The following is a 13,626-nucleotide window of genomic DNA, read 5'->3' as shown; positions in this document are numbered from 1 at the left end:
TAAATTGAAGGTCTAAAAGATGAGAAGACATTTAATAACATTGTTATATCTCTCCTATGATAATACTTTTTCATAATAATATAAAAGGTAAAATAATTGGCTTGAACTCTTGAAAATTATGGGCCGGTCACAGTGGCTCGTGCCTGTAACCCCAGCACTTTGGGAGGCTGAGGCAGGTGGATCACGAGGTCAGGAGATTGAGACCATCCTGGACAACATACTGAAACACCGTCTCTACTAAAAATACAAAAATTAGCTGAGTGTGGGGGCACGCGCCTGTAGTCCCAGCCACTCGGGAGGCTGAGGCAGGAGAATCGCTTGATCCCTGGAGGTGGAGGTTGTAGTGTGCTGAGATCGCGCCACTGCACTCCAGCCTGGGTGACAGAGTGAGACTCTGTCTGCAAAAAAAAAAAAAAAAAAAAGAAAAAGAAAAAGAAAATTATGTTGGTTCTGTGAAAGTAGCTCCTCAATAAATAATATATTATAAAGTATGAAAGTAAAAAATAGAAGTTATCATGGATTCTAAAATGAGAAGATGACCAAAGTTGATACAGTAAGGTATAAAATAGTTATTTTGGGAATTATGAAAGTAACATGATTCCACCTGAAAAACAAAAGTATATGATTATTGGAAAGTATTTTGACTGTAAAATATATAAGCAATTGAATTTTGAGGACACAAGTTTGAAATAAAAACGGACAGTCCAAACTATCTGAGACTACTGTTGTAAGCTTGCAAAAATTGAAAATCAATATCAATTTTCCAGTATTCTTTAATAAGCATTTTCATTTAGACTACCATTTCTTTGGCATCCATGAAAATTTTAAGGCAAATTTATAATTTGCCTTAAAGTTTTCCATATCTTACAAATTGGAATTAAATCATTCTTACGTAAGTGCTAAAATAGTATCCTTATAACTCAGAAAATCATGCTGGTGTGTGCATTTCTAAAGGAAAATGTAGGCTACCCGGGTAATTTGCACTATTTTGTGTATAAATCAGCTGAATGTTGAAGTATAAAATAGGCTTTTAAACTATAGCAACCTATGTGTTAAAAAAATCTATCTCAAAGTAAGACAAAAGATAACTTCTCAGGGAGCATTTCCAATGAGGTGTTGACATGTTAACTGAAGCAGTTGAGAAATTCATTATCAAAACGCTCAGATATCAGGATTAGAGCTGATGTGCTTAGTAAAGCAGAATTCATTGATTACCTTTCTAATTATCTGTTATGAATAACTTATTTTAAAATCTTTAGAGACCTTAGCTGCTCATCTCAAAACAGAGATAATCTATTTAAAATTAACATATTAGTGAGCAATTGAATTTTTCTCAATTGTGTCTTTCCATATACCCGAGTGTGAGTAAAGAGTTAACATCCAGCCTGGGCTGTTACAGGAGTGCTGAGAATGACCCCTGATTCCTAAAGCATCATTTCCTTGAAAACAATAGAGGTAAGCTACAGAGGGAACTGGAGTCAGCATTATTTACTGTGAGGGGCTGCACCTGCATTGGGGGAGCTGTGCATTGGCCTGAAGATCTTTGGCCCAAGTGACTAGGTGGTGTACAAGTGTGGGTTGGAACAAAGGCTGTGATTCTCTGTGTGAAGGCGATCGTATACACCCTGACTTTTGTCCATGGCAGCTGTACCTATGTGTCCTGTGTGATGAGGGGCAAAAGAAGCTGTGCTCTTGAGAACTTGCTGAGTCTCCTGTGCGAGGCAGATGCTGGAGGCCTGATGGGTTTCCTGCCTCACGTCCTCCTAGGAGACTGAGTGAACATAACGTTAGATTAAAGCCTATGGGTGTTCTGAGAGTCTGTATGACAATTGGAACCCCAAATCTCAGCAGTGGTGGACAAAAGCTGACCAGGCTTTCAAACTTTGAGACTCAATATGACCAAATGTTCCAGGAGGGAGTTCTGAGGAGAATCTAATGCTGATCCAACCTGGTTTTGAGGTAGTCAAAGTGCTACAGAAAATAACATGCTGAATTTTACTATTGGAATCTGGATGGCACAGGTTTATCCCCTGTTGAATTGGTAGATGGATGATCGGTGAGATAAAACTGAGGGGAAAGTGGCTCAAGAGACCGTTAATTCCTTGTTTCCTATTAATAATTTTTGGGGCTGGGGGTGGACGCTCATGCCTGTAATCCCAGAACTTTGGGAGGCTGAGGCAGGTGGATTGCTTGAGCTCAGGAGTTGGGGACCAGCCTGGCCAACATGGCGAAACCCCATCTCTATCAAAATTACGAAAAATGAGCCAGGTGTGGTGGTGGGCGCCTGTGGGATCAGCTAACTGGAGGCTAAGGTGGGAGGATTGCTTGAACCGGGAAGCAGAGGCTGCAGTAAGCCAAGATTGTGCCACTGCACTCCAATCTGGGTTACAGAGTGAGAGATCCCGTCTCAAAATAAAAAAAAAAAGAAAAGAAAAAAAAATTATCCTCATGAAACGAACTACTTAAGGGAAAGACACAGCCAGTAAAGCAAGCAGCTTCATGACCTGAGCTCAAGATGAAAACAAAAGCCCAGTTGGTACTTGGAAGGACACCGCACTTAATTTTAATATTCCCTTCTGCAACTCCAGGCAAGTGACACTGCAAACTAGTGACTATAGTGCAGCCCTGTTCCATAAAAACATAATGTGAGCCACAAATAAAAGCCATGTGTGTGATTTTAATGTTTACATTAGCTACATTTAACAAGTTAAAGGAAACAGGTCAAAATAATTTCAGTTTGAAAAAAAAATTAACTCAGTATGTTCACAATATCTTTTCAACATTTATTGAAGTAAAAAATGAGATAGTTTTCATTCTCTATTTCATACGAAGTCCTTGAAACCTGGCATGTGTTTTACATTCACAGTATGTCTCAATTCAGACTCTAAATTTCTAGTGCTTAATAACCACATGTGGCTAGTAGCTACCAAATTGGACAAAGCATAAAGAAACTGGGTCACTTTGCTAAGAAGTGGTAGCAGTTCTCTAGGGAATTCATGCTTTCCTGGATCTTTAGTTTAATTGACTGAGGAGCTAATAACATGTTTTTGGATGCTGTAGTGTGAAAAGTAATGTTTGGTGTGAATGCTAACCCCCAATCTGCTGCAGTATTATCATTCAGGAATTACTGGCAGGTGTAATTTCAATGACCCCTTTTAGGGTAGGTGAAGCGTGGGGCAGTATAAATCCATGCTGAGGACTGAGTGTGGTGGCTCACGCCTGTAATTCCAGCAGTTTGGGAGGCCGGAGGCAGGTGGATCACCTGAGGTCAGGAATTCGAGACCAGCCTGGCCTGGCCAAGATGGAGAAACCCTGTCTCTACTAAAAATACAAAAGAAAATTAGCCAGGCGTGGTGGTACATGCCTGCAATCCCATCTACTAAAGAGGTTGAGACAGGAGAATCACTTGAACCTGGGAGGCAGAGGTTGCAGTGAGCCAAGATCACACCATCGCACTCCAGCCTGGGCGACAAGAGTGAAAACTCCATCTCAAACTCAATCAATCAATCAATCAATCAATCAATCAATCAATCGCTGCTGTGAAGGGAAACTGATTGATGCTCTCACTGCTGTGAAATGTAATACCTCTACAGAAGAGTAGATATGTGAAGTATAGCAGCAAATCTGGGGCGGCCATATGACAGTCAGAAAGGAGCCTACCCAAACCATATCTCCCGACCAAAACTCAGGTAGGCACTGGGTTAGGAGAGTCCTTAGGCATGTGGCCCTTATTCTGGGAAGGCAGGAGGGTATTTAGATTCATGGGTACATTAACTCTTGTAGCTGCTATACTAGGTTTTACTGATGAGAAGAAAATCTAGGGTGTTCAGAAGAAAGATCATGGCCAGAGGTACATCTATAAGCTCTCTTTAGGTGGCTGATAAGACACAAAAAGAACACAGCAAAAATTGACAGGATTTCTGTGAACGATTTCCCGGCACATTATCACCTGCTGGGAGGATGGAAATCTGTTCTAGTTTTGGCAGTGGACTCCCCTAAGCTCAGAAGTTAAATCCTACGGTGCCAATGGGGAAAGGAACAAAGGGCACTGACATACGGTGCTAAATTTACTCCATCAGTTAAGGCAGCTGAAACAAAACAGCCTGACTGGAAGGCCAGGATTTCCTTGCCCAGTTCTCAATGGGATGCTATGACTGTGCTATGGTTAAAGATGAATTGTCATGGGGGTAGTGAACACAACTTCTTGCAATTACCTGATACCAGAGCAAAATATGTAGTAATATGCTGGGGAACAGGAGAGCAATATAAAGACTGAAAGAGAAACTGCTTGAGCAGGGAAGGAGGCAAAAGATCAGCTATAATAGTAGGTATCACGGTCACACTAAATACTGTAGGTAGGAAAAAAGAGAGTAAGATATACTCAGTAGGTGGCACTGCCTTTAACCAAATGTATGATTGGAAAAGATGTGATACATAAACGAAGGATCTTGGCATCTCTGGCTTGAGCCTAGTCCCAGGCAAGTCATTCCTTAGCCCAGTTTTAATTGGATGTAATAAAATGGGAGCCCTTAGAATTGCCTAAATCTTCCTTTGTAGGAAGATTACAGGAATTCTCAGATCTGATTAAGGGAATGGCACAGGGGTGCTGGTTTTCATTAATTCTCTCTAGAATAGCCTGTGTGGCCTATAAAGCTAGATGGATCCTACAAGCTGACTGTTGACTATTTGGGTTCAGTAAAGAAGTTTCCCAACAGCCTCTACCATGCTGGCTGGATGTGGTGAAAACTATTCAAGAGTTTTGGACACAAAACTCTATCCCAGAGTTAAGGACAGAGATGGCTGGTTGGATTTGATAGACTTGACTGATGCTTTGTTTTTAGTCTCAATGGTACAAAAAAGTAAAACACAGCATGTCTTCATGTGAGGTGGACACAATTATAATCTTACTGTCCATCCCTAAGGGAACCTAAATTCTCCAGTATGTTGTCACAACCGGATAAGAAACAATTTGGTCCAGATCATTGTCAAAAGTAAGTTGTTTAATAAATGATAATTTCCCTCACCAAACAGAAAGTCAAGGAGAGTTTGGAAACTAGTGGCACCTTTGACTCGGTACGGGTGGCTAATTAATCCAGATAAGACGCAAGGTCCAGCCCCATGAGTCCACTTACAAGGCATAACCTGGTCTGAGGACATTAGCTACAAGTCACAAACATTAAAGGACAAACTTTTATTTCTTCTGCATTCTACTATTTAAAAAAAAAAGAAAGAAAGAAAGAAAGAAAAAACTTGTGGCACTGTTGAAATTTGGCAGGTACATTTTGGATTTCTATTGGCCCCACTGTATAAGGTAACCAGATGGAATTTCAAAGGGAAACTAAAGCAGACTGTGGGCGATCTAAGGCACGTAGTAGCCAAGCTGGTCTCTCTGAGGTCTTAAAATTCACTGATTGTACAAGTATCTGCTGCTAAAACACACATAGACTGGAGTTTCTGGAAAAAGCTCAATAGTGGCACTCTAAGGTAGTTGCCAGGATTCTAGACTAGAAAATCCTCTGACTCTGTCAGCAGGTATAATCTACGTGAATGACAGCTACTGGTATTCTCTTGAGTTCTGGTTAGAAATAGCCCCCAAGACCAAAGGAATCTGAAGGACATCAGTCTATATTTAGGCCTGAGATACCTACCCCATCATGGGCGATGTCAAAAAAGCATTCCAGTCTAAGTGCCATGACAAAATTAAAATAGTATATTCAAGACGAACTCAATGGGAGTGACTCTGGTGAAGTGTATCCTGTCCATGTAAAAAACCCCTGTGTGACAATGGGCCAATGATAGACCCTGCAGTTGAGTACCCAGAATGGTCTGAACCTCATGACTCTCTTCCAACAGAGGCAAAACAGACCACCTAGTTCACCAATGGAAAGTCCCATGTTGTGGTGAGAGCTTGTCCTGAGTATCAACAAGAGAAAACCTGTATGAAAATTGCTTTTGACTTGAATCTTCTAAGGACAAGTGCTAACATACAGTTGTAGATGAAATACTTGGGGTTCTTGCCCATGGTTTCTGGAGGATTCAGTGGCTTTTGCCTGAAATTGACAGATATTCCATCTTGGAATATCTGTTTTGTTTACGTTGTAACAAAAGTCATAGCTGGATACACTATTAAGGGCTTGGAACAAGGCATTTTTATATCAGTTTGGGCTTCTCAAATAGATCTCACTGAAAAACGGAACACATTTTAACCCAAAATGTACAACATGGCCCAAGAGCACAGCATAGGAAGAGTATATCATATCCCATCTGCCCAGAGAGCAAAGGCTTAAGCAGATATTGGAATGGTCAATTAAAACATTTAATATTAGAGATGAGATGACAAGGACATGCAAAGTCTGCACAGCCTTAATTTAGCTACTTAACTCTCTTGATTCTTGGTTTCTTATTCCTGCAAAATATTTATTATACTACCTATCAGTTCTTTCAGGGTGAGAGAAAATATAAAACACCGGACAAAGCACTCAAATTGCCGCTATTATTAATATTTTGAGTGTAATATTACATTATTCTAGAAATTGCACAAACACAAAAGGAAAGAATACTAATAACAACTTGAATCATTTTACTATTAGATGTTTTAAACTCAGAGTAACTAAACTAGCACTAAAATACTATGTAAAATAGGCCTACCCAGTCACCTGTTCTCCAGGAGGTCTTGCATTTGTGCACCATTACACTAAAAGGTTAACCAACAGCATAAAAATAAAAAGGCCATTCACCCCTCAAGTCCTCACTGTCTTATTGTTATAATACATGGGTTTTGCCATGTGACTGCTAGAATTCCTTGCAAATCTAATTTATGCAAAGAGTCTTTGTGTTTTAAATGTGTTGTATGAAAGAGTGGAGATCATTCTGAGTGTGCCCATGAGATGAGGCATGTGGAGTCATATCAGGGCCCTTTCAGAAATAGGTTGTCAGCTCCATGGGAAGGAAAGGAACAGACTCCTGTATAGGGTCCTGTCTGCACTCACAGGAAGACAGGGGATGAGAGAGACCATGAGCCCCTGGACCTTAAAAACATCAAGGGATTTTTTTAAATGACTGGCTTATTGGGACTTTTTTTGAAAGGTTTCTCTTAAACAATAATTTTAAGCAAGGATGAAGCTTTTCTATCAGCTTATTGTTATTATTAGATTACTAAATAAGAAGCAGCACTGAAATATTTTATTACTAATTTCTCTGCTTTGCATTACCCAGTCATAAATTATCCTGTGTTTATGTATGCTTACATGTGCAGTGATATTCCTTATTGTAATTAGCACTCAAATATTTTTTTGAGATAATTTAATTTTCTGGAAATAGCTTCAGCTTACATTTTCATGGATTACATGTCAAAAAAGCAAGGAATAAAAAATATATCTAGAACTTTTGACTCAGAGACATTATGTATTAGCCAATCTTTAGTGGTTATAAAATTAAGGCCCTTGACAACATAAAATATAGGAAGTGGGCAAAATCGCTGATTAAAAAGTTAAAGAAGTAGTTTAGTTTACCCACAAGTAAACCTTCTTACTATGCTTCAAGCAAGTTAGAATGGTAGGCAATGAAGAATGGAGACAGCCATTTAGCTACCACACAATTCTTTTTACAGGAATATCATTTTTCTGTAAATTTAAAACTGACAAAAAGAATATTTCAGTCATTATGCTTCTATATCATACTGTGAGACTTTGTATGTCTCTTTTCATTTTATCTCAATTATGCCAAACACTGATTCATATAAAATGCAAGTTATAACTAGAAATATTAGAGACAGACAGAAAATAGAAGGGTGCATACAGTCATTGAATGAAATTGCTTCATCTCTGTCATCAAACATGATGGTGTGTACTAACACATGTGTGAGGCAAGGACTAATTTTGTATCTTCTTCTTAGTCCTCAAAAATGACCAGAAAAAAGAAAACTTACATGGATGTGAGAGTGATGAAGGCATGAAAATTGCCATTGAGTGTGAACAAAACATTAAGCATCTAGAACAGCATGAAGTATTGATGATGTGAAATGCTGTAAGGTATAACAGCATTAAACACATTATTTGCATCTTAATTTTTCTCCCTTAGTAGGTACCTTTGGGGCAATCTTTATACAATTAAAATATTAAATAGATTATTCCAAATGTCTTTTTGTTAAATACTTTTTTGTAATGTTATTACCAAATGGTAATGTAATAAAGGAAGGAAAATTAAATTGTTATGAATTTCTATTTATATTACTTCAAAATGTGTGGATTATTTTAAATTGCTAATAAACAGCAATGACTCATTTTATTGGGAAATATCATTGTCCCTTGAGAATATTAAGAACAGATGAAAAATGTGAGTGAATTAAAATTGTTTTTCTAAAATATAAGTCTAAAATAAAATATTCAGTTTCATATATCTACACACATTTTTATATCATTTATAAATGGAAAGTCTAAAATAATGCAATTATAGATGAGATTTAAAAAACACTTTGTTGTTGTAAGTCAATTGTTAATATGAAATTATTTGAAATTTCACTCCAGGAGAACCCTGCATTTATTATAGATGACAACTGAATTCGCTATTAATTAGCCAAGTGTATATTGACATATTAAACTTAGATTCAGAAATGGTTTGAAGATTGATAAATGGTAAATTTAAAAGATGTAAAAATTTAAAAATGTAAATTTAGGAAGATTAATGTTTTAGATGAAATATTATAGAGGACAGATAAGAAATCAATGGAATGATTTATTTAAAAATCTACATATCTATTTATAGCATAATATGTTAGATTCACTTACTGCCAACTCATAATTATGGCGTGACATAGGGTATTACAATAGACATCATATGTTAAAAAGCAGCATTTCTATTTTAATTAACATTGAGATGGAAGTCACCAAATGCATGTAAATTTAAACCGAGATTATATTATTTTGTCAAATATTATTGTCCTGAACAGATTTTCAGAGAATATATAGCTATAAGAAATAGCTGAGTTTAGCATAAACTAAATATTTAAATATTTGTTTCCAGGGAATAACTAAAGTCTTACAATTTTTGTCTTATTTGAGAGGATGCAATTTCAACTCCTGTTATTAGAGTCATTCAAATAGAATTTTGTTTGAATCTAAGTTATTGGGAAATAACTATTCTTCAGGTATGCATGGAAGACATTTGTAGGAAACACTTAATCTATTTAAAGAAAATCTTAGCTCTAGAACAGCATAAGCTGACCTGGAATGGAAAGATTATTGAATAATCAGTGTATATGGATGCCATATGGCTTTCAAACATGAATCCTTCTCACTTTCATCAAAATAGTATATATGTACATTTGTATTTATCCTTAGACTATAGACTTAACAAATGCACAGGGCAGAAAATCAATTATTTATTATCCTTAGAAGCTATCTTGAATTATTTTTAAAGTTAGACAGCATACAAAAACATAAGTAAATAAAATAAAGTTTGTGTACAGATGGTCAAAATGCAGTCAATGATAGCTTTATTTTTTCAAAAGATAACCACTGTGCCTAGCAAAACATAAACTTGGTCAGGATTGCTTAAATCTAGAACTAATGGTCCATTCCTATTTCATTTGCATATATAAATAATAATTAATAAATAATCATCAGTAGGGAAACAGGCACTAGAATACTGTGTACATATGTTTTCTTGCAGCAAACCATTGCACTATTACATTGCATTGTGGAGGAAGCTACATGAAATGCATTAAAGCAATCCCATTTCATCCATAACTCTCAACAAAAAACATGTTTGGAAATACCTCGGCATGTCTTTTTAAGCCTCCAGGACTGAAGTAATGATATCATACATGGGAATAGCAACTCTAGCCAAAATGCTTCCATATCATGCATACAGACACACACACGCACACACACACAGCACTGGAGATAGCATCCATAACATGGTGCAGTGCGTAATCAGCACACAGCAGGCTGGGACAGTGTGGGGTGGGGAAATTTGGATACAAGAGCAAACTTGTGTTCTTTCAGAATAGACGCAGGATTCTCTGGTACCTTCACAGAGGAAAAAGTAAGTTTAAAAAAGCTGTATACAATGCTGAGGTCAATGCTGAGCCTAGTTAAAACTTTCCTAGGAACAATAATTGCATTAATGTAAGGTCCCCTGTTGTGGCAAACTTTCTACAGTGAGACTATTTTATTTACTTTGCCTGTTCTGCCAAATTAGAGTACTGAAGAAAATCCATGTAAACCAGTACTCATGACAATAAAGGGCATAGTACAAACATTGAGACTCATTTTGGTTCTGTTTATTTCAAAATTTAGATTACTCATACTGTTTCTAAGCAAAATACATAGTTTTAAAGGACAAATTTGATCAGCCCAGAGCACTGTTAGTTTAGGGAAATAGTTTTCAAAAAGTCAAAGAAACCAATCACCCCCAAATTTGCCAAATGCTTGAAATATTTTAAACACAAAAGGGATGTATATACTTTCTTATGACTATATCTGTGTTATCATATTGTTTCTTCTATAAAAATAAAAATTTATTGACTTTCCATACAATAAGCCTGTTTTTTCATTAGAGTTTTCATAAAGTAATATTTAATTAAATAGATACCTTTCATTCTATAGTTTCTATAAACATTAACTGTTTAGCTACTAGAGATATAATTATGTTGGTCTTCCAAAGAAAGATTAGAGAGTCTGCTATATAGTCTAATACCCACTTGTATCTATAAATATATATTGCAAACACTATATCTAATTATGTAAATTTCATGCCATGAAAAATTTACAGTTAAGATAATCAAGTAAAAGCAAGTGGATCATGTGAAATTTTCTTTCAGGGATGAAAAACAAAGGGAGAAGTGGGATGCTGGGAAATAAGATGCAAATTTTAGTAGCAAAAGGACAATTGCTGAGTGATTACATATTATAAGAGAACTTAGCAAGTACTTTAAAATAATACCAGATCTAGACAATCTGTTATGAGGTTGAGATTACTGCAAGAATTATTTAACATTATGTCTCTTGCAGGGATGCTTACTTGCAATGTACACTAGAATCATCTGGTAGCTACTTTTAGATATAATTTACCCCAGAAATTAAGTTTAGTAGACAGAACTATTTGTGTGTGATTTCCCAGGCTAAATTCTTGGCTTCAATAGATTTCTATGTAATTACTGTATACTATATTATGAACCCCCAAGTCAAACCACGTATGGACCAAAACTATCTATTTTATATTGCTTTCCTAATATTTAGTCATTATACTTGGACATGTGCCTCTGTGAACTCTTTTTATTTGACAATTTCAAAGGATGCTGCTATCAAAACTAAATTGTTCACTTGCTATAAGTAACCTCAGCATATTTTAACGTTTAGAATGGATTCTAAGGATACACAGAAGGCACAAAGCATTTTGTTGCCTTATTTTGAGGTCTCTTGTGCAGCTGCTTTTAGAATTTGTTTGTATAAATAAATTTTCCATTTATTTTCAACTAATTTTGTACAAGTATCTGAGTGTTTCTTCTATGATGATTATTACAAGATATATGTGACATTTCTCTTTAACATATATTTTTAAATCATTTTGACCAATCAAATAGCTCTGTTAAAAAAATGAAGGGTAATATTTAAATATCCTTTTATGGATGAGAGAAGACAAGAATGAAGTTTTAGAAAAAGAAAATAACCTTAGCTGAAGGAGGATGGTGTTTCCTCCGCTTTCAATACAAAAGGAGCTACGTTTCCCCACCAAACACTGCCTTGGTAGTGCAGAATATGCTGTCTGCTTTTTACTGATGACCACATTCCTCTATTTAGAGTTAAGAAAGTCAATTTACCATATCTGAGAAACGGTAAAACTTCTCCAATGCAAAAGCTTCTGTCTGTGGGAAGGTAAAGTGGACCAAGAGGAATTGAGAAACCAGAGAATCAATTCATATATGATTAAATATAATTACACAATTGGTTGTAATTGCATATACCATTTGAACAGACCTAGGTAGCAATTAATAGATTTTCACATATGCAAAGTATCTATCCCAACGTATAAACTGAATTTAAAAAAACTCTTTTTTTCATTAAATCAAAATTACATTTAATTACATTTGCTCGCTGAATATATCAAGTAGTTATCAGAAAACAATAAGATATGACTGTTTTTGCATTTCTGCATTTTCCCAGAGTACCAGTCACTGGAGAAAATGAATGCTTCCCTCTTTCTATGAGCTAAAGAGGAAGGAGCATCAAATATTTTTATTTCACTTTTACATGTGGTAAAACTGAGTAAGGAGGCACTTTGGTAAAAATAATTTTTTAAAAGAAGGATCCAGAATTGAGCATACAAACTTGTCATCTAATACTTTGTCTACTGGATATTGTGATTATTGAATGTGTGGTGGATGTAGGATATGTCTGAGCTTTCACACTTTACCCATTTGGACACCGGATGCATAAAACTTCTCTTTTCCAGAATTTACAGGACCTGCTTGATACATTCTAAATTGTATAAGGAGAAGGAAAAAGGTAAGGAAATGGAAAATCAAAATGACAAAAAGCAAATCATAATGATAGGGAACATGCATATTGCTTTACTTCTAATTAATGATACTAAAAGGGAAAGTGGTCTTTATCAGTCACTAATACCAAAGAAAGACCAGAGCGTCATCCCTGTGATACAGCATTTGTACTGTCATTGTTGTTCAACCGGTGCCAGTTATTATGAAAGAAAACATGAGAAAGTAGGATGTGGAGAGGGAGAGAGAAGAGGAAGAGAAAGAGATAAAGGCAGAATGAGCAGAAATGAGAAAATATAACAGACCAGTAGACCAGGGTGAGGTGAGGGAAGAAGATAAAGTTAATCTCCCCATCACAGTATGTTTCAGTGTACAAAAGATATGCTTCTGTTTTCATAAAAATTTGATTAAACGCAAGTCTTAGCACTGTTTTTTGTTCATGTATTACTGAATCTCTCATGCTGAATGCTGATGTTCTTTCCACGCTGCTGTTAATTGTGTGTTTATTGGAGCAGTGATGCTTTTTGGAGGGCCAATTAGAAATGATAAGTAAGTTACTGCTTTAGAATATGTTTAATACTAAGTAGACTCAAACACTAAGACGTCAAAGCTTTTTAAACAAGTATAATAAATACATAAATTGCAGTATAATTTATAAACCATAAAGAATCCTTAAAAAGTTAAATCTTTACATACTTAAAAATGCACACTATGCGAACTATACTATTATCACTAAGGTTTATGTTTTGACTTAAATATGCCAGGATATTGGATCCTTGCCACAATTACACAAAACTTTGATATTACTGTCCATTGCTTTAAAAGACCATTTGCTTTAAAATGTCTGTTGGCACATTCACATTAGAAGTAAATGCATAGATCTGCTGTTGATAGAGGATCTCTCTTACAGAAAAGGAAAGCGGATTGGTCAAAACCACGTGCATGTCAAGGGAGATGCCATTACAGTTCTGCATAGAGGAAAAACTTCATTTAGGACATCCAAATCCAATTAGGGGTTTACTTCTGAAACTGGCTATGGTCTCTTCATGATGTTCTAAGTTTCTTCCTGGTTTCATCATTTATCAGATAGTAGCCAGGAAACAACAGGACTTTCTTGTGTTTCCCACAGG

At 36.1% G+C, this 13,626-nt stretch overlaps 1 protein-coding gene across 3 annotated transcripts in view; it reads right to left on the bottom strand.

The window, feature by feature from the left end:
* Nucleotides 1–13,626, bottom strand: part of LOC105466647 (glycine receptor alpha 3) — a 179,234-nt gene that overhangs the window by 8,118 nt on the left and 157,490 nt on the right. For 2 of the 3 annotated variants that reach the window (XM_011715716.3, XM_024788140.2), the window contains one exon: nucleotides 11,822–11,866. The exons of the other annotated variant lie outside the window; for it this stretch is intronic. In XM_011715716.3, coding sequence (XP_011714018.1) covers nucleotides 11,822–11,866 — 45 coding nt within the window. The remainder of the gene's footprint in view (nucleotides 1–11,821; nucleotides 11,867–13,626) is intronic. 3 annotated transcript variants of the gene reach the window in all.

Source organism: Macaca nemestrina, chromosome 3, assembly GCF_043159975.1.
Source record: "Macaca nemestrina isolate mMacNem1 chromosome 3, mMacNem.hap1, whole genome shotgun sequence".
Classification (NCBI taxonomy): domain Eukaryota; kingdom Metazoa; phylum Chordata; class Mammalia; order Primates; family Cercopithecidae; genus Macaca; species Macaca nemestrina.
Note: the sequence above shows the minus strand (reverse complement) of the source record. Positions and strands in the feature narration are given on the sequence as shown.